The 22,199-nt window shown below is 38.1% G+C and overlaps 1 protein-coding gene across 3 annotated transcripts; it reads left to right on the top strand.

The window, feature by feature from the left end:
- The first annotated feature begins 623 nt into the window (after positions 1-623).
- On the top strand, positions 624-21,777 carry dstyk (dual serine/threonine and tyrosine protein kinase). 3 transcript variants are annotated; one of them, XM_077603834.1, is made up of 15 exons: positions 624-859; positions 940-1,434; positions 4,673-5,082; positions 9,164-9,670; positions 9,776-9,971; positions 10,914-11,152; positions 11,233-11,316; positions 11,379-11,555; positions 13,675-13,804; positions 14,421-14,577; positions 15,073-15,205; positions 15,724-15,837; positions 20,082-20,196; positions 20,278-20,412; positions 21,247-21,777. In XM_077603834.1, the coding sequence occupies exons 2-15, from the start codon at positions 1,206-1,208 to the stop codon at positions 21,432-21,434; spliced, it is 2,814 nt and encodes a 937-aa protein (XP_077459960.1). In that variant the 5' UTR covers positions 624-859; positions 940-1,205; the 3' UTR covers positions 21,435-21,777. The 3 variants fall into 3 exon arrangements, with proteins under 3 accessions (XP_077459960.1, XP_077459961.1, XP_077459959.1); XM_077603835.1 differs by having other exon boundaries at positions 624-1,071; positions 1,137-1,434; XM_077603833.1 differs by having other exon boundaries at positions 624-1,434.
- The last annotated feature ends 422 nt before the right edge of the window (positions 21,778-22,199 follow it).

The raw sequence follows: 22,199 nt of genomic DNA, 5'->3' as shown, positions 1-22,199 counted from the left end.
TCACTAGGGTCACGGGCGATGGGGGTGCTGGAGCCTGACTAGTCAGTAAAATGATGTCATCTCCTCATCACAACAAAATGGAAATGGCGTCAATTCCCGTCAATAAAGCCAATGAGTTGACAAACTAACAAATTATTTGGACGTTAATTCATATGCGCATTCAATCCAAGATTTATTCGTCACTCAAGCATTGGGGAAAGTTTTTTCCCAACTTTGATGGTGCTGTTTTTGTAATACCGCCTGTCAGTCGCTAGAGAGCGCTCAGATGCGACACAATGTTGGATGAAAGGTTCTTCAGAACAGTACGGGTTTGATGCATTGGATATATTAGTATTATGATATTATTATCTATATTATAAAGACAACTTCAACAAGTGATTGGAAGGTTTGTGTGATAGTTATTTTATGCCAGAATCTGGCAGTGATCATTCCCTGCTAGCCTCCTCCTTTCAAAATGGATTGGACGTCTAGCATTGTCAATGGCACTAAAATGAGCATTGACAGCGAGTTAAAAATGTCATTACATAGAATTCAGCACGTAAGGAAAACAAGGAAGTGGGGGAAAAGACTACATTTCCCAAGATGCCTTTCCCCACCGAGACCCCTCCTTCTACTTTCCCTAACTTCAGTCTGACGGATTATCTGTTTTGCTGTGATTTGATGGTTTGTAGGAAGCGACTGGATTTCGCACCACCACATTACAGCCCCCCCGTCGTTCTTCATCGTCCACGAGAGACACCAAACATCCTTTCATTTGTTTGCTGCGTTGTCGTGCAAATGTGCATTGTTTTGTCTCGATCGGGAGGACTTTAGGGAAGGATTTTACCCCAAGAGCGTCACCAGGAAGACTCCCTACTTGGTCTGTTTTCCGTTTTACCGCACTCGGGCCGGGTTGATCCGAAGACAGAAACGACAAAGAAGTTTTTTTAATTCCTCCAGAGCTGCACATTTTTTTCCACGGCTCTTTTCCTGCACACTGAAGGTTATGCGTGTGTCGTTAGGCCAAAACGTGGGCGGACAGGCGATGCCAACCGGCTAACAACGCTAACCCAGGCGAGGTCTGCCTTCTGGGTGCGTATTTTTTTGCGGACACCCCCTCTGATTTTCAGATTTTTAAAGAAAACCCAAATATTGAGTTGACCTCCTGCGACCAAGAAGAAATGAGGCGAGTCTAGTTGTCAAAACCAGCTCTTGTTGTCGCTGCGATGTCTCAGAAGATTGGAGCACCCAAGTTTGCAATGGAATCGAACGTGCAACCCAAAAATACCCCGCTCACTCGGGACCTCACAAGGATCTTCGGCAGTTATAATAGACACTCCGTCCTGCTGAAGAAGAACCTTAAAGAGACCAATACCTTCTTCCGGGAAATCAGACAGAACTACAGCAATGCGTGTGCATCAGCCATGAGTTCGGAGTCAGCTTCCCTGGAGGCAGGTGGGTCAACATCATACATTCCCCAGCATCCTTGCAAACACAGACAAGAAAACGCATGTTTATTGTGGTCTTTGGCCATTTGGCAAGCGCTAGCGGATGCAAATCAGTAGAAAACCCCCCCTCAATTTAACGTGATTTATTCCCGGTTATTGACAATGACGACTATAGACGTCCAATTCATTTATACTGGTAGGACTGGCTTTCAATGCTCATATTTCAATGGCGTGGGGGGTGGTTTAGAACTCTAACCCACATTGATTGGGAGGATCACTGTCCACCTCTTCCAGTCAAAATCAATTTGTCGTCTAATCTAGTTCCATCATCTTATCTCATTTTATGAACTGCTTTATCCTCGTTAGGGTCGCGGGGGGTGCTGGAGCCTATTCCAGCTGACTCCGGGCCAGAGGCAGGGGACACCCTGAATCGGTGGCCAGCCGAACGCAGGGCACACTCACACCCATACCTAGAGGCAATTTAGAGTGTCCAATCAGCCTACCATGCATGTTTTTGGAATGTGGGAGTAAACCGGAGTACCCGGAGGAAACCCACGCAGGCCCGGGGAGAGCATGCAAACTCCACACAGATGGACATGACCTGGATTTGAACCCAGGACCCCAGAGCTATGTGGCCGACGCGCTAACCACTAGTTCCCTCATTGGCAGCAAATGATTTAATAAGGTTTGAAAATAATCATTTACTCAAATCATACTATATTCCCACTATTGTGGGACGAATATTTTGACGGGAAGAACCCTAGTATACTTTTCCACTAGGTGGCAGTGTGTGGGGGTAACCCTTTGGCTGCCAGTGATGAGGGGAAACATTTTCATTATGCTTCATGAACAAACTCTCACTTTAGAAACTTCCACTTTGAGTTTAAGAATTTAAATGAATAATGACCGTTAGCCGTCCCCATCAAATTTCTTGCGACAGTCTATTGTTTGGCTGAAATTGTCAATCTATTTGTTTTGGTCTTTGAGCACAAATGTGAAATTTGAGCACAATAGTGTAGAAGTAATTTAAGATTAATTTGCATCACAGCAAGTAGTTGTTTTGCAGATTGTGAAGAAATCTTGAATCTGTTTGCTGAAGCCCCTAGTAGAAGTAACAAGATATTTTTTTCTTTTCTGGACATTGGGGTAGAGGAAAGGATTTGCGAATCGTACAAATGGCTGATTGTTGTGTGTGTTTATGTCAGCACTCTGTAAATTATAAGGGGTGGGGGTAATGCTACAATTGGCTGCCCACCAATTCAGGGTGTCTCACGCCTAAGGCCTGTAGTTGGCTGAGATTGGTTTCAGAACCCCCCGTGACCCATTTGAGGATAAGCAGTATAGATAATAAATTAATGAATTTAGCTTAAATAATGTGGCTGCTTTTTACAGATACTTTAGAATTGCAGCTTATCCTGCTATACACCATCCTTCCAATTTCTCGGGTAATGTTGACCAGACATCATCATCAATGTGTGACATTTGCTTGCAAACTTTATACATTTAAGAAGAGATAACTATTCCTTATTTTCTTTGCAAAGCTATCATTTTTTAAAATTTTCTACCCACCGCAAAAAAAAAAACCCGGATGGATCTAACCATCATAAACTATCTGCATGTGAGTTATGTTGTGACTAATTTAGTAATTTACTTGATCTGTGAAGGGATGATTGTGAGGGCTTTGCTTGTTGCTTTTAAATGATTTACGATTTTTTTTCCTCCCCAAAGGTATTAAATAGCTGTGTCTCAATAAAGACAAAGGACTTACTAAAATCAATCCAACCCAATAGACTGACAGAACTTTATCCAACTTGGACTGAACCGCGTTTAGCACCATTAGATGACTCATAAGAAAGCATGGGATAATACTCCCTTTCATGGGAGTGCTGAGCACGTGTCCTCACTTTAGAAAACACTACATTCTTCCTCCTTAGATGTCTTGACACAAATTTTCCTCATATGACATCAAGCGATTGTTCTTACTATTTCGTCTTTTTGATTCAGCGGTGTTAATGGAGCCTGAAGTTGCATTATACGGGAAAGTCTTAAGCGTTTCCTAGTTTGAGGAATGCAATCTAAATCGTCCAAAAATGTCTTTTAATGCAGGCGGAAAGAAAAATTCCTTTGGTCCTTATCATATCTTGCAGAGTCACACTGACCACAGAACGATGGATGTGGCAGCCTTAAATAATGATCTTGATCCGAGCAAATACTTGATTAAAAATCTATTTTTCTATCGCTATATTGTCTATTTTAAGCAGGGTTCCTAGAAAAGTCCCTTTTGTGTCATAACAGACTTCCTTCAATTGCGCCTTTTACATCAAATATAGTAATAACCAGATCTAATCTACCTAACTTCATTTCTTTGTCTTAAGAGCCAAGTAAAAATATAGATTACAAGTACTAAATGATGGCAGTTATTTTCACAACAAGCAACAGAAGTCTTTTTTGGTAGTTTAAATGATAATGAAGTCTTTTTTGGTAGATTAAATGATAATGAAGTCTTTTTTGGTAGTTTAAATCATATCACAATGTTGTTGAGTGCTTTGTGGAATCCTGGAATCGTGCATATATAAGGCTTTGTGGTATTGGTCCTTGCTAAAATGGAAAACAAACTGATTTTTGTATGCTGGTAAAGGCCTTCCAGAAAGCAGTGACATTTTGTTGAGTGAGTTTTAAACCCACCTAAAACAAAAACAGAATTCTCAGGTTGCCCCTACGTTTTCAGGACTTGGTTTAGATCACATGTGTCAGAGTGGCGGCCCGGGGGCCAAATCTGGCCCGCCGCATCATTTTGTGTGGCCCGGGAAAGTAAATCATGAGTGCCGACTTTCTGTTTTAGGATCAAATTAAAATGAAGAGTATAGATGTATATTAAATTTCCTGATTTTCCCCCTTGTAAATCAATAATTGTAATTTTTTAATCCATTTTTTATGTGTTTTTAGTTCAAAAATCATTTTGTAAAATCTAAAAATATATATAAAAAAGCTAAAATAAACATTGTTTTAGATCTATAAAAACTGAATATTCAGGCCTTTTAATCCAGTTCTTTTAATCCATTTATAAAAAAAAATCTAAATATTATATCTCAAATGGTCCGGCCCACGTGAAATCAAGTTGACGTTAAAGCGGCCCACGCACCAACCCGAGTCTGACACCTATATTAGATCATCTATATTGAAGAAAATCATCAAAATGACCTTACAGCATCTTCAACCTTCTTTGTTTTCATCCCTCTCTATAGGACAATTGAGCTGCATTGCTTTTCCCGGTCATGAAGAAGAGTTCTTGCGGAACACTGTGGGTGCTGCCCCATACATTTTGGTGCTGGGCCAGAATTGCACCGCACGCTACCAGCTGCTTAACTGCTTGCTGGGAGAAAGACTGCTGCCGCTGGGTCCCGAGGCCGGCGAGGCTTGCGGCGGTGTCCAGGGCACAGCGTGCAAGAGGCGTAAGTTATGTTTCACCCACGGGAGACAGACAAGACTCAGTCTGGCACTGCCCGGACAGTACGAGCTGGTGCATCAGTTGGCGGCGAACCGGGGCCGTTGGGATACGGTGCCCCGGGAAGACTTGGAGATCCATGAGGAATGTGAAGACCCAGCGCACAGGCTGGCTGAACTGGAGATCACCCTGCATCACCCTTTACTTCAGGCAAGTACACATTGGCATTTAGTTTATTTTCGTTTTTAATGACTTTTATATAATTATGTACTCAAACTAGTCACATCCAACATCATTGGATTTGTGCAAAATCACTTAAGTGCCTATGCAGGATTTTATTCATCCAGTGTGACTCATTTTAGATATTACATAAAGAATGTTTGGAATTTTTCCACTCTTTGCAAACAATGGATGAAATTCAAATATGCTTGATGTTTCACGTATTGTTGAAATATTTTGTTTGGAGGTGCAGGTAAGAAGGGGAGGGGCTTCAAGTCATTGAAAATCAGTTTTCAATAGAAATGAATCTTTTTAGATCATTATTTCATAGTTTAAATATACTTTGTTTAACTAAAACAACAGATAAACTAATGTTAAAAACACCTAATGTAGTGTGATATCTGAAAACAACGATTAACCGTCACCAAAATTTGTGAACATACAGGAATTGGCATCTCACAACAATCTCATTAGAACAGGGGTGGCGAACACGGGGCTCTCTAGCCACATGCGGCTCCCGGCCCAAATGAATGCTTCTTATCATATTTTGTATAAAATGTCTCTCATTTTTATACTCTCTTAAAACACACTCAAATTCATCTGGGCCCATTAAAAACAAATAATAAGTAAGGGGAAGAAAACGTTACACCCTGAATCGGTGGCCAGCCAATCGCACGGCGCGAGGAGCAGGACAACCATTCACTCTCACACTAGAGGCAATTTAGAATGTCCAATCAGCCTACCATGCATGTCTTTGGAATGTGGGAGGAAACCGGAGTACCAGGAGAAAACCCACGCAGGCCAGGGAACAAAATGCAAACTCCACACAGGTGGACCGACCTGGATTTAAACCCAGGACCCCAGAACTGAGGCCGACGTGCTAACCACGGAAGCTGTGGGGGCAAATAAAAATAAGATAAAACTTAATTTCTTTAATTTCATCAAAGCATTGAAACACAATTCATTAATTTTGCTAAGCTATTATAGATACATACAGCAGGTGTTGCATGTATTTTTTTTGCAGCTCCAGTTACATTTTTTTTCTGTGATATCCAACAACAAAAATATCAGAAAAAGCCTCCTAATATTTCTGTGAATTAGTCAACCAAAGACACTTGTAAGTGATTTTTACACCGTAATTTTGAACACATCATCCCAGTTTCAAGCAAAACCACACATTCTGCTATTTTAAGTTCTTTCTAAAATATTTACCTTTTTAAACCTAGAAACGTTATAGATCATACTGGTGAGTTTTTGTATTCATTTCAAGAGTGAATGATTTTGACAGCTCTGATTTAATATTTATTAATGAGTTTGGTGTTTTGCTGGTACTGAGGAAAACCTTTCCAATGTTACCAATTGATTATATACCACATGCTTTTATTGTTTCTGCCCCTGGAGTTTTGCCGAACTGGTTTGTGGGGAAAAAAACTTGGAAAATATTCCTCATACTTTCACAATCCTGTTCCAATAATGACTGAAAATTCAAATAAGATAGGCGCAGTGAATCATTTTGAGGATGCGCAGTGCTCCGTCACGTGCGCCAGGCGGAAAATTTTTGTCATCCATTCGCTCCAAACTCTTCATGTCAAACTCCAAAATGCCAGATCTGATGGCTGCCTCAGGGCAGCCCACCCGCCTAACCCCCTTACATAATGCTGCTGGTCTGGTGTGATTCACATGACCATGACTAGGTCATGTAGCAAAAAAAAGTCCCAAACCTCTTTGCTATTGTGATGTTGCCATAGATATAACTGAATATTTAAACCTTTAAGAAAAAAAAAATCGTTTGGAGATGTCTAGGCAGAAAACACCTTTAATATTGCTATATCTTATATGTTAAGTCATTTTCTGATAGGTCTTTCCATTCAGAATTGGACTTCTTCACTATTGTGAATACCAATGAAATGTAACTGGAAAATCTGACTATTTTCCTTCTGCATTCTTGATCATATTTGGGTCACAGTTAATTTTCAATCTGTTCTTTAATTCTCCCATTGAGCTGAGCTAAATTTATATTCTAATGTTGTACTCTTCATTTTCTGTATTTTAATGTGATGAACGTTGCTGGTAGAAATGCCTAGGTGTTTGCTTTTAAGAGGTGTGGAAGATTTTCACGCGCCATTAAATGAGCACATGTTCCTGCTTAGGGACTAAAGCGCCCTGAGGTTTCTGCTCAATGGACTGGAGATTAGCCTGTTTGGGTCAGCGTTGTGAGTGCACAGAATCTCTCTGCTCACTGTGATATTCACACACTACTGCCACACTCACACTGGAGATGAAGAGACACTTGCTAATTAGTCCTCCTTGCCCCAGTGTCCTTCTATTTCTGCACCCAAAGGACAAAGGGTTCAACTCTGGCTCCTTTTTTTTCTTTGAACATACCAAACATCAGCTCTCTATCGTTTATATATAAACATATATGTACTATATATGTGTGTGTGTGTATATATATGTATATATATGTATATATATATATGTATGTATATATATATGTATATATATGTGTATATATATGTGTATATATATATGTATATATATATGTATATATATGTATATATATGTATATGTGTATATATATATGTATATGTGTATATGTGTGTATATGTGTATATATGTATACATGTGTATATATGTATATATATGTATAAATATATGGATATATATATGTATATATATATTTTGTATATATATATATATGTAATTTAAACACATTTTGTAAAAAAATACATATATATTTTATTTATTTGCAATTTAAATACTGTAAAAAAAAATACATACATTGAAATTTTTGATTTATTTATTTGCAATTTAAACACATTTTGTAAAAAAATATAGAATTTCTTTATTAAATACATTTATAAATAAAAACATAAAAACATCTATATATATGTAGAATTTTTTTATTTTGTTATTTATAAAGTGAACTTCTTAACAAAGGGATTGCAATTTAAAGTTATTTTGTAAAAGTAGTTGCTTCCTTCATTGATGTGGCCATTTTTATTATTTTACTGAGTTATTTTGGAAGGGAAAATAATACTGGACTGGTGTTTTGGGCTTGTGGGAGAGCCAGCAAGCCAGCCACACTTCTTCCTACAGGCTCTTTGTTGAAATCAACTGAGCTAAAAAGATTCAAATGCTGCATTGATCAGGATGCTTGCAGGCTATCTTTGTTCCAGAGAGTCAGCTCAGTTCGTGTTTCTTGGAGATGGGACTGACTGTCTCCTTTGTGTTGCTATGTCTGACTCTCTACCATCGTTTATTCACATATATAGGAATAATGTACAATTTATCACTTTTAAATGACAAATCTTTTATCATTGAACTACAGCCCAGCTCAGCTAGAATTAAAAAAAAAAGCCATTTATCATTATGGCTGTGATTGATTATTTATTCTTTTTATTATTTTTAAAGGGGGTTATGAGGAACAGAAAGAACAAAAGTGATGCAAAAACATGATTAAAAACACTTCCTACATGCTCACATAATGTTGTTATTGCAAAGATAATTAGAGGACAGTGAGGAGGGGTAGCCAGCAACTGGAGGACAACAAGAGTGGGGGGAGGTCAGATTGAAGGGAGATAGGGTAAATTAAGTATGCATGCAATCAATTTTAGGCATTGGGGGATCCCAGTATTAGCACAAATTCATCCACAGAAGTTCATCAATGAGCTCACAGAGATCAGTTATGATCGGTATGGACACAGGATATAGATGATTGGTTTTTGGTCAAGAAATGGACAAGGGGTCTTGCTTTTCACCTCAGCCAATGCATTAAACTTCATTGTGCTTTGTCCATAATTTAACTGTGTCAAAACATAATCAATCGATTTGTGGATGTGGATGGCCCTTTACATTTTGGATCCTCTTTTCTCCACACTCGACATTGAATGCGTGAAAACACGGCTAGGCGTAAAATGGGTGCTACTTGAATGACCCTTTCCTGGCATTGACACAACTTTACCGTCATTACTTTTTAAGATATTATTTCGGGTGTGTTTGAAAAAAATGTCTTGGCTTCCCAATGTTTGGATTGTACACTGAAAGGATCCCGTTTGTGCTTTCACATCAGGAGGCAAAAGTCATGGTGGTGCCCTGTGCCAGTGTCCAACCCATGGAGGAGGCCTTAGAAGACTGCACCCGAAATGTCATCCCTATCATACTTTATGCCATCAAGGAGGACTCCTTAAACACGGAGCAGGTTGCTGAGCTCCGGAAGGTCAAAGAGATGCTGTCCTTTCCCATCTGTTTCATCCGCCTCCCCGACACCATGCCCGCGGCCTCGCCGGAGCCCAGCCGCCGTGGAGAGAAGGAAAAGGAGCGTGAGAAGAGCGCCCTCCACAAGCAGCTGCTATCCCTCGGTTTCCTTAGCGGCCCAGTGGGAAATTGCTCCTGCGGCGCCCCCACGCAAATGCCCACCCCGGGTGCCAAGCCCCAAAGCATGCTGGGCGAGGCTTTCGAAAGACTCCACAGGTTGCTGGTGCCTTTTACCCGTCAGGTTCTTCAAAACCAACAGGTGGAAGCTGCCAGCCTTCTCAACGGCCTCCACTGTCGCTGCCTTGATCTTTTCATCAACCAGGTCGGATAAGTTCTGGCATGTGATCTTGAACCAAGTGTTTGGCTCTAACATTGGATTGGATGCAGATGATGCAAACAGTACACTGTTTTTGTCCTCTTTCTGTAGGCCTTTGACATGCAGAGGGACCTGCAAATAACCCCCCGCAGGCTGGAATACACCCGTGAGAAAGAAGGGGAATTGTTTACCTCGCTCATGGCCATCGCTAACCGCAAGCAAGAGGAGATGAAGGAAATGATTGTGGACACACTTGGCAGCATGAAAGAGCAACTGCTGGAGGATGCGGCTAACTTGGAATTCATGGGTGAGTTGACACGCATGCGATTTATTAGAAAGGTACCTCCTTGTATTTGTTGGCCGTTACCCATGTCTGGATAATTATTCCAGTTTTCCATGATGACACACATCTAGTGTAAAGACCAGTGGGCTATCATTTTAGTTAGAACAAGGGTGTCAGACTCGGGTTGGTTCGCGGGCCGCGTTAACGTCAACTTGATTTCACGTGGGCCGGACCATTTTAGATATAATATTTAGATTTATTTTTTATAAATGGATTAAAAGAACTGGATTAAAAGCCCTGAAAAATCTGTTTTTTATAGATTTAAAACAATGTTTATTTTAGCTTTTTTTAAATATATTTTTAGATTTTACAAAATGATTTTTGAACTAAAAACACAGAAAAAATGGATTAAAAAAATAAAATTATTGATTTAAAAGGGGGAAAATCAGGAAATTTAATATACATCTCTACTCTTCATTTTAATTTGATCCTAAAACAGAAAGTCGGCACTCATGATTTACTTTCCCGGGCCACACAAAATGATCCGGTGGGCCAGATTTGGCCCCCGGGCCGCCACTTTGACACATGTCCATTCGAATATTGGCAGGAAATTGCAAGAAGTCATACAATGTAATATTCAGAGAGAAAAAATAATATGAATAAAACTAGATTAAAATTGAACTATTACAAGGTAAAAATCAAAATATTTTGGAGGTTATTTGATTCCTGCTGATAAAACTTTGATGAGAATGACTATTGATCCAACTTTGCGGTTTTTCGTTTATCACGGCCATGTCTGGTCTGCATTAACCGCGATATTCGAGGGATTACTGTAAAACAAGTTCAGCCCCCTGTGCTAGCAAATCGAAAAATACTTTTTAATACTGTGGCTAAAATGATCCATTTTATTAAAAGGCAAGCGTTGAGTGGCTAACTTAACAAGATGTTTTTCCATTTTGACTGCAGATGTCATTGTGACGACCAATGGCGAGCCGGTTACAGCAAAGGAGATCAAGTCTTGCATCCACCAGATCCAAGAACTGATAGTCTTGCGTCTGAATCAGGCCGTGGCCAACAAGCTCATCAGCTCTGTGGACTATTTGAGAGAAAGTTTCGTGGGAACACTGGAACGATGCCTCAGTAGTCTGGAAAAGTCCCACGTTGACTCGTCAGTACACAACATCACCTCCAATCACCTCAAACAGGTGGGCAGAAATGACACGAATATTTACTACAACTCACTTCCACTGAGTTTTCTATAACGTTGGCTCATCTTCTGTTGTAGTTGTTAAACGCCGCATACCACGTCGAAGTCACCTTTCATTCGGGATCCTCTGTCACGCGACTCGTTTGGGAGCAAATTAAACAGGTATAAATTAATTAGGAGTCCAGCGCAGGAAGGTTGTTATTATCCTCTTGCATCTTTTTCAGATCATCCACAAGATTACCTTTGTGAATCCACCTGCCATCTCGCACGAATGGAAACGCAAAGTGGCCCAAGACGCCATAGAAAGCCTAAGTGCCGCCAAACTAGCCCGAAGCATCTGTTCCCAGTTCCGAACCCGACTTAACAGCTCTCACGAAGCTTTTGCGGTATCCCTGCGTCAGGTAAATGTCCAAGTTTCTTTCCTTCCTCTGTCTTTCTCAATCACCACAGTTATTGTCAGTTATTATCAATTCATCATGTTGTTTTCCAATACAAAAGCAAAAATATATTCAATGAAATTAAACCAGTTGCATTTTATCTATGACAATCTTGTCTATACAGGAAGGCTGATTTGTCTCATGTACTGTAGTCTGATGACATGAAAGCAAATCAGCTATAATCATTTATTTCCCTTTTAATCATCCTTGAAATCACATGGGTTCATTATGATTGGCTACACCTCGTTTAATCCATCAGCGCTGGCCCTCATTTGATTGTTGAGGCCTGATGCTAATTCTTTGCTTATTGAGCAACTTCACGCCGACTGATTATGAAGATCCTTTCAGTTAATAAATCAGCAGTTGAGCAATGTCTCAAACCCGTCATAGTTTGTCAAATATTCACCCCATGCTTGAATCGATTGTTTAAAACGCTGTATCTAACTCGTCAATCTCCTGACACCCAGTTTGTAACGATTTTCTAGCTGTCGTCACATGAGAGCTCGTGTATCTCGCTGACATCACGATGGTCAAATTCACGTTTTACGAATGGCCGTCCTACACATTTACCACATGGACTGAAGTCAAGTTAACATATGGATGCTTACCTTATATTCATCGTGTCGTTGTGAGGAGGAGCAGAAAAACACAGAGTGAGCAATGCTTAATAGAAATGAGCTGAGGTGTGTCATGTGCTACGTGCCAACATGGAGGTGTAGTAAATTACACTGAAGCGTCATGCTTTAATGAGCTACAACATGTGAGCATAGGAGAGAGCTAGAAGGATCTTGTCTTCTGTTCTATTTAATAGCTTTTTCAGGATTTTTCTTAGTAGAATATACAAAGCTTTAGCACCAAAAGGCAACACATACTACTTTAACTTAGATCTGATGTTCCAATTCCTTAATACTCATTAGAATTATCGTCTCAATCTATCCAGAATTGAGCATAATCACAAAGGAACAAACATATTGTTATAATCTTTAATCACTTGCAGAAAAGACATGCAGATCTGCGGTAATATTCTAAATTAAAACCTCTTGACGGAGTTGGATGCGCTAGTCAGAATACCGTAAAACCGTAAACCACAAGAGAAATATACATTTGAGCTAAAGTCTAACCAAGCACTATTACATGATGATTCATCAATTAAAATAACACTCTTTACAATTATATACCCAAAACAAAATCATAAAAATGTAAATATTAATGAGCTATTCACATAACAATGCATTATCGTTAGTTTGTAGTGGCTGCATTTTTTTTATTTGCTTTTTGCTTTTCCCTCTAATGGTGAATATATTCATTTTTAAATAAACAGAAAGCCCTCGGAAGGATGTTGGTATATTTCCTTAACTTGTCTATTGTAAGCGGCAATATGTCCATGTTACTGTGTGGTGATTTTTAGAGCATCTTTGGTTTGTTATGTTGTACTGTTATACACATAATAATATACAATAATAAGAGTGATAACTGAATTAATTTGGTATATTTCTGGCAGTGTCTATCAAGGCCTAGCCAGCATCATTATCTTGTCAGTGCCCCTATGTCGGTTGATTATGTAAGTCTACCGATTAAATGAATAGGTACAATAAATTAAATGATTAAATATTTTCTATTCAAGACATGTAAACACTGCTGAAATCCGGCGCTGGTGTGAACTTGGCTTTCAGTCAGTTCTCATGCCAACTTGGAGGGTCGGCAGCAAGACTGATGAGAACCCAAACCTGTAGGTGGGAGCTAATGAAAAGGGATTCTTGGACAAACATTGATTGACACTGATTTATGGTCGCTGTTTTCAAGGAAAAACATTTGCTGAGCAACTTCGCATTTATTCATTTGACAAACGACAGAACGTCAAGGAGGTCATTCGGGTAGCAAATAAGAAATTGTTTTTTTTATCAAAAGGATGCGATCCTGGTGAGGATAAGCTGTTCAGAAAATGAATGAATGAATTATCAAAAGGAGCTAGGCCAGAAAACATTGCGGCAACTTTGTTTTTGGGAGGGGTAGATTAATTAAGTCTGACAAAGCCCAAAAAAAAGACTTCTGTTGTGAATAATTTTTCTGTGTCGGGTTGCAGCTGGAGGAAGGTCACACGGGGCGACTGGAGCGCACCGAGGACTTGTGGCTGCGCGTGAGGAAGGACCATGCCCCCCGGCTGGCCCGCCTTTCATTGGAAAGCCGCTCCCTCCGAGACGTCCTTCTGCATGGTGAGTCGCCTAATCAGCTTTACAAATATACCGTAACTATCTGGCTGCCTAAACTTGAGTGTTACGGGGCCCATGACGCAGTTGGTAGCTTGAGTTGTCCTGGAACCAAAGGGTCAGTGCTTCGATTCCAAGCTACGACTGCCCACCCACTGTCCAAGTACCCTTGGGCAAGGCACTCAACCCTAATTTGGCCACAGTGGGTTGGCAGTGTTACTGCATGACTGCAGCCTTATTGGATTGGATTGGATAACATTATTCATCCCGTATTCGGGAAATTTCATTGTGGCAGTAGCAAGAGGGTGATTAGACAGAACAACAAAGCAAAAGCACAAAGTACAAAGCAAATCAAAGTAAATGGGATCATTGAGAATCACCAAATCAAATCATTAAGACAGAAAAGCAGCAAAAACACAAAACGAGCAAGAGTGGACAGAGCCACTGCCACTGGCTTCCGCGTGACGGTGCCATCTTGGAAAAAGATTGGCATGTAAATGTGTAGGTGAATGTTCCCAAAAGTCCAAAAGCTATTGCATATTAATAAAATCCTCTTCAAATTCCTTTTTTCCATAGTGGTGTATGCGACTTCTTTTGGTAACAGACTGTTTTCTTTTAACAGGTAAACCAAAGATAGGACGGGAGTTAGGCCGTGGCCAATATGGAGTTGTGTACCTTTGCGACAGTTGGAGTGGGCGTTACCCATGCGCCCTAAAATCTGTGGTACCACCGGATGATAAACACTGGAACGATTTGGCTTTAGAGTTTCACTATACTCGGTGAGTTCGGGAATATCAAGTGGAGTGATGCACGTTGTACCGTGTCATATTTTTGGTTGGGGAAAAAATATCATAAAGACAGTTTTTATTAGGGTTAGGGGTCCGTAGGATGTCCGGACTCTGGAAGTCTGGGCCTCCCTGCTAAAGCTGCTGCCCCGACAACCTGTTTTCAATGATTATTAATTGAACAATCTCACACATTCCACACAGTTATTCAGGCATTTTAGCCAGAATATTGGTGTCATGACAGCACTGATCAGGAGGATGTCAAATTCTTCCTCATTGTAGCATGTGAACAATTTCTTGGCACCCAAACTGCTTCTAAGAATGTAGGTTTTAGGCTTCTATTGCTTTTCTGGGAACACATCAGTCTTGTACTGCAGGTCATCCCAGCACGCGGTTGATTGATATGTCACTAAACGGAGGAATGCGTGGCCGCTAAATTGTAAAGCCAACAGGTCAGTGACAACAGACCTCTTTTTTTTTAATGGGCAGGTCGCTGCCCAAGCACGAGCGGCTCGTCGACTTGCACGGCTCCGTTATCGACCACACGTACGGGGAAGGCTCCAGTATTGCCGTGCTGCTCATCATGGAGCGACTGCACAGAGATCTCTACACTGGCCTCAAGGTGACACAATTCAATTTAGAGCAAAAACACAAGACCGGCTGATCGATATCTCTTAAATGCAGCTGTTTTTTTGTTTTTTTTTACATCTGTTGTTTTTCACCCTCCCAACTAGTCCATGTACCCTTGTTTTGGGAAACCCTTTTAAAGAAAATAGCTTTCAGGCTTATTTTTTTTGGGAAACTCATCACATGGACGAGAACAGCAGTTTTATTTTTTGTTCATACCCTCGGGCAGCTGAACTAGCATTTCAAAGTAATACTTCTTTTAGACTCTTGATGATTTCTTTTTATTCAACTCCTGATATAATAAGATAAAAATAGCATTAAGAGCAAATTTTCCAACAATGGTCATTTGAAAAGCCTTAAGCTCCAAGTAATTTTAGCAAAATTGTTTTGCTCTTAGTAATCTCCAAGGTTTTGCCTTTTTAGTTGAATGACTTGAGTAATTAAAGCTTTATAATTTATTGAATTAATAGATGTTGGTCCACTTAAGAAAAATATTATTTTTTTTGGTTCTAGACTAGTTTGTCCCTGAGGGAAAGGCTACAAATCGCGCTGGATGTGGTGGAGGGCATCCGCTTCCTGCACAGTCAGGGACTCTTGCACAGAGACATAAAACTCAAAAATGTTCTGGTAAGTGCAAATAATATTGCAGTTAATGACTCCACCGTTTTTATTTGTCAGGTGTCCACCTAATATTGAATAATTGTTATTTTGGTTTACCCACACACTGGCATAATTGTACTCTTATCTAAACGTAGTGAAAATAGAAGAAAATACACACTCAAAGTTGCCATGCCACATTTATCCATTTTTATTCTTTATGAATTAGTAGTTCCTCAGCGGCTGTGCAGCTCCTGGTGAATGTTAAGGCGACACTAGTCATTTAGTTTGTTTCTTAATCCATAAAATATGTATATATGGCTGAAAACATGGGCAGAGGCTGACAAAAAATCTACGATTTATAGTAAGGCTTTTTTTCTTAAAAAACGACATAGTATAATAAGGCTTTTTTTTTCTTAAAAATCGACATAGTATAGTAAGGCTTTTAAAAAAATAAAAAAACGACAGTATAGTAAGGCTTTTTTTTCTTGAAAAACGACACATAGTCAGGCTTTTTTTTTCTTAAAAATCGACATAGTATAGTCAGGCTTTTTTTTCTTTAAAAAAACGACATAGTATAGTAAGGCTTTTTTTCTTAAAAAACAACATAGTATAGTAAGGCTTTTTTTCTTAAAAAACGACATAGTATAGTAAGGCTTTTTTTCTTAAAAAACGACATAGTATAGTAAGGCTTTTTTCCTTAAGAATCAACCATGTATAGTAAGGCTTTTTTTCTTTTAAAAAAACGACATAGTATAGTAAGGCTTTTTTTTCTTTAAAAAAACGACATAGTATAGTAAAGCTTTTTTTCTTTAAAAAACGACATAGTATAGTAAGGCTTTTTTTTCTTAAAAAACGACATAGTATAGTAAGGCTTTTTTTCTTAAAAAAACGACATAGTATAGTAAGGCTTTTTTTTCTTAAAAAACAACATAGTATAGTAAGGCTTTTTTTTCTTAAAAAATGACAGTTAGTGAGGCTTTTTTTCAACAACAAAAAACGACATAGTATAGTAAGGCTATTTTCCTTAAAAAACGACATAGTATAGTAAGGCTTTTTTCCTTAAGAATCGACCATGTATAGTAAGGCTTTTTTTCTTTAAAAAAACGACATAGTATAGTAAGCCTTTTTTTCTTAAAAAATAACATAGTTAGTGAGGCTTTTTTTCAACAACAAAAAACGACATAGTATAGTAAGGCTTTTTTTCTTAAAAACAACATAGTATAGTAAGGCTTTTTTTCTTAAAAAACGACATAGTATAGTAAGGCTTTTTTCCTTAAAAAACGACATAGTATAGTAAGGCTTTTTTCCTTAAGAATCGACCATGTATAGTAAGGCTTTTTTTCTTTAAAAAAACGACATAGTATAGTAAGGCTTTTTTTCTTAAAAAATGACATAGTGAGGCTTTTTTTCAACAACAAAAAACGACATAGTATAGTAAGGCTTTTTTCCTTAAAAAACGACATAGTATAGTAAGGCTTTTTTCCTTAAGAATCGACCATGCAATAGTAAGGCTTTTTTTCTTTAAAAAAACGACATAGTATAGTAAGCCTTTTTTTCTTAAAAAATGACATAGTTAGTGAGGCTTTTTTTCAACAACAAAAAACAACATAGTATAGTAAGGCTTTTTTTCTTAAAAACGACATAGTATAGTAAGGCTTTTTTTCTTAAAAAACAACATACTATAGTAAGGCTTTTTTTTCTTAAAAAACGACATAGTAAAGTAAGGCTTTTTTTTCTTAAAAAACGACATAGTAAAGTAAGGCTTTTTTTCTTAAAAACGACATAGTATAGTAAGGCTTTTTTTCTTAAAAATCGACCATGTATAGTGAGGCTTTTTTCCTTAAAAAACGACATAGTATAGTAAGGCTTTTTTCCTTAAGAATCGACCATGTATAGTAAGGCTTTTTTTCTTTAAAAACGACATAGTATAGTAAGGCTTTAAAAAAAATAAAAAACGACAGTATAGAAAGGCTTTTTTTCCTCAAAAAAACACATAGTATAGTCAGGCTTTTATTCTTAAAAACGACACAGTATAGTAAGGCTTTTTTTCTTTAAAAAAACGACATAGTAAGGCTTTTTTTCTTCAAAAACGACATAATACAGTAAGGCTTTTTTTTCTTAAAAATCGACCATGTATAGTAAGGCTTTTTTTCTTAAAAATCGACATAGTATAGTAAGGCTTTTTTCTTCAAAAACTGACATAGTATAGTAAGGCTTTTTTCTTCAAAAAAACAACATAGTATAGTAAAGCTTTTTTTTCTTAAAAAAACACATAGTATAGTAAGGCTTTTATTCTTAAAAACGACATAGTATAGTAAGGCTTTTATTCTTAAAAACGACATAGTATAGTAAGGCTTTTTTTCTTAAAAAAACGACATAGAATAGTAAGGCTTTTTTTTCTTCAAAAACGACATAGTATATAGTAAGGCTTTTTTTCGTAAAAATCGACCATGTATAGTAAGGCTTTTTTTCTTAAAAATCGACCATATATAGTAAGGCTTTTTTTCTTTAAAAAAACAACATAGTATAGTAAGGCTTTTATTCTTAAAAACGACATAGTATAGTAAGGCTTTTATTCTTAAAAACGACATAGTATAGTAAGGCTTTTTTTCTCAAAAAACGACATAGAATAGTAAGGCCTTTTTTGTAAAAAAACGACATAGTATAGTAAGGCTTTTTTTCTTAAAAAAAACGACATAGTATAGTAAGGCTTTTTTCCCTTAAAAATCGACCATGTATAGTAAGGCTTTTTTTTCTTTAAAAAAAACGACATAGTATAGTAAGGCTTTTTTCTTCAAAAACGACATAATATAGTAAGGCTTTTTTTTCCCTTTAAAATCGACCATGTATAGTAAGGCTTTTTTCTTCAAAATCGACATAGTATAGTAAGGCTTTTTTCTTCAAAAACTGACATAGTATAGTAAGGCTTTTTTTCTTAAAAAACAACATAGCATAGTAAGGCTTTTTTTTCTTAAAAAACGACAAAGTATAGTTAGGCTTTTTTTCTTAAAAAACAACAGTATAGTAAGGCTTTTTTTTCCTTAAAAAACGACATAGTATAGTAAGGCTTTTTTTCTTAAAAAAACGACATAGTATAGTAAGGCTTTTTTCCTTAAAAAACGACATAGTATAGTAAGGCTTTTTTCCTTAAGAATCGACCATGTATAGTAAGGCTTTTTTTCTTTTAAAAAAACGACATAGTATAGTAAGGCTTTTTTTCTTTAAAAAACGACATAGTATAGTAAAGCTTTTTTTCTTAAAAAACGACATAGTATAGTAAGGCTTTTTTCCTTAAAAAACGACATAGTATAGTAAGGCTTTTTTCCTTAAAAAAAAAACGACATAGTATAGTAAGGCTTTTATTCTTAAAAACGACATAGTATAGTAAGGCTTTTTTTCTTAAAAAACAACATAGCATAGTAAGGCTTTTTTTTCTTAAAAAACGACATAGTATAGTAAGGCTTTTTTTCTTAAAAAACGACATAGTATAGTAAGGCTTTTTTCCTTAAAAAACGACATAGTATAGTAAGGCTTTTTTCCTTAAGAATCGACCATGTATAGTAAGGCTTTTTTTCTTTTAAAAAAACGACATAGTATAGTAAGGCTTTTTTTCTTTAAAAAACGACATAGTATAGTAAAGCTTTTTTTCTTTAAAAAACGACATAGTATAGTAAAGCTTTTTTTTCTTAAAAAACGACAGTATAGTAAGGCTTTTTTTCTTTAAAAACGACATAGTATAGTAAGGCTTGTTTTCTTAAAAAAACACATAGTAGGCTGACAACAGTGCAAAAAATTGTCTTTGTGAGAGTTGCCAGGATTTGTAGCTTCCTTATTTACGTTGTCATCAAGCTATGTCGCTAAGTTAAAGCCCCCAATCCCTCGATCACGTTATCTCTCACATGTATAGGTGCTTTATGTTATTTGTCTAGGCGAGACGGTAACGTCCGACAATATGGAACGGTTAAGTTCTGCCCTGGGTCTGCTGAATTTCTATCGTTACGTCTGATGTCAGCAGTGGAAAAAGTCTGACCTCCTTCAACCAAATTAAATACTCATTTATTTATTTGCCGTATCCTCACCAGCGTCACGGGGGTGCTAGATCCTATATTAGCCAATTATGCTGGGATGTGGGAGGGAACTTGAGTACCTAGAGAAAACCCATGCAAGCCCAGCGAGGACCAAATTAAATATTGTCAACAATTTTTAAAAATAAATAAAAATTTGGCATTGTTGTTAACAACCAATTTTCTGTCCCTTCTCCTACGTTGCAGCTGGATAAGCAGAACCGTGCCAAGATTACCGATTTGGGCTTCTGTAAACCAGAAGCTATGATGTCTGGCAGCATTGTCGGAACCCCCATCCACATGGCACCGGAGCTATTTACAGGTAATTGTTGAAACTCTGATAACAACCTGTCGGTTCTGCCAGTTGTTTCATGAGGCCTTTTTATCTGTGATTCCCCAAAAGGAAAGTATGACAATTCGGTGGACGTCTACGCCTTCGGGATCCTTTTCTGGTACCTGTGTACCGGTTCCGTTAAACTTCCAGAAGCGTTTGAAAAATGCTCCAGCAAGGACCAACTCTGGAATAATGTTAAGAAAGGTGAGTGAGCTCCAGATTCAATGGATGCTATTTCTCGATCCTGCAGATCACGAGTAGGAAACGTATCTTTGCGGCAGGTCTTAGAACCTATGAACCGCGATAAATGAGGTATTACTGTTATAGGATCGCATTATATATGCTCAACAAACTAGACAATATTAGGGCTCCAGATTTATTGACGCTATAGTCCTAGCCTTGCAGCTTTGGAGACCACTGGCCTAAACACTTGGCAGCCATCTAATGACCAAACCAATCAGAAGAAAGAGGTGGGACCTGTTGATGACCAGGAAACAACTATCTGCTTGAATACAATGGCGGAGTGCATTGTGGTTCTTGTAGATAGGTACATTTCTGAAGTTTTGTCAGAAATGATGTTGATTTTTTTTAAAAGAGGAAGAAAAAAGCTTTTTTTGACAGGGTATAACGTTTGTCGAGATTGGATTGGATAACTTTATTCATCCCGTATTCGGGAAATGTCATTGTGCCAGTAGCAAGAAAAGGCATAGTTATAAGTTAGACAGTACAACAAATCAAAGTAAATGGGATCATTAAGAATCACCAAATCAAATCATTAAGACAGGAAAGCAGCAAAAACACAAAACGAGCAAGAGTGGACGGAGCTACCGCCACCGGCTGCCACTTGAACGGCGCCATTTTGGCTGCGATAGCAAAAATGGACACAGACTCAAAAGACGTAAAGTTGGACAAAAACTGGAATTGAGTTGAATTAATTGCTGGTGGCGCAAATATTTACATTTAGGTCAAAGTATCTCAAAAGAAGCTGACTGTGAAATTTATTCCTGCTTTGATTGCGCACATGTATCGTACCTGCAGGTGCCCGACCCGAACGTTTGTCCACTTTCGACGAGGAGTGCTGGCAGATGATGGAGGCCTGCTGGAACGGCGACCCTTCCCAGAGGCCCCTGCTCGGAATTGTGGAGCCCGGCCTGCAAAGCATCATGGTCCGCCTCTGCAACTACGGTTCGGAGCAAAAAAGCAGCAGCCTGGAGGACTCGAACTGAAAAAAAACTCCAATGCGCACGTCAAAAGTATTTTTGTCGTATTTATGAACGGATGCTCGATGGACACACTTTGTGACCTATGACCTTGTCCTTCTTATTCACATGTGGGTAATTTATGACGGGGCTGCAGATGTTTTCTTTTATCATTTATTTGTATAGAGGTCCTCCACGTTGATATGCTAACTGCCACTCCTTCACAGAAAATGTTACTAGATGCAACTTTTAAATGTTTGTCTGTCACATGTATGTACTGTGTGAAAAAAAAAGTAAAAGATACATTTTAGATTGTATTTATGTCTGCATCTACACAAACACTTTTTTTAAATAAAAGGATCTGTTATAACCCGTTGTGGTGCTTCACTCATGTGACGCCCAACAGACTTTTTCTTTGTTCTTATTTACATTATATATATTTATAATATATACTTTTCTCCCCTTATTTCTGTTTCTCATTTGCTGATGTATATGGTTTGTTCTTAATGGGAAAAAAAGGATAGCTTGACAAGGGCTTGAGAGGCAATCACACGTGAATAAAATATGTTGTTGGGGGTTAAGAGGGGGCTCAAACCAAGCCCGTGAGAACCTGACCTTGGGGGTCAAAGGGCAAATTTCCCTGCAAAGATGAAAAGCAGAAAATTGGTTTACTGCCCTTTGGCATAGGCAAAAAATACCAAGCAAAAGACTCCCAAATTACCCATCAATACGGAATCACTGTAAAATGCAAGCCTAATTTTAGAAATTGACAACACTACTAACTTTAAGCTA

The sequence above is a fragment of the Stigmatopora argus genome, chromosome 6 (genome assembly GCF_051989625.1).
Source record: "Stigmatopora argus isolate UIUO_Sarg chromosome 6, RoL_Sarg_1.0, whole genome shotgun sequence".
NCBI classification, from domain to species: domain Eukaryota; kingdom Metazoa; phylum Chordata; class Actinopteri; order Syngnathiformes; family Syngnathidae; genus Stigmatopora; species Stigmatopora argus.
This window is presented reverse-complemented; position numbering and strand designations above follow the sequence as displayed.

Bases quoted from the DNA above. Each gene is read 5' to 3' on its own strand.
- dstyk (XM_077603834.1), top strand. From the start codon at position 1,206: ATGTCTCAGAAGATTGGAGCACCCAAGTTTGCAATGGAATCGAACGTG. The intron at 13,805-14,420 runs GTGAGTCGCCTA...TTCTTTTAACAG, and splicing joins CCGAGACGTCCTTCTGCATG to GTAAACCAAAGATAGGACGG. The intron at 20,197-20,277 runs GTAATTGTTGAA...ATTCCCCAAAAG, and splicing joins GGCACCGGAGCTATTTACAG to GAAAGTATGACAATTCGGTG.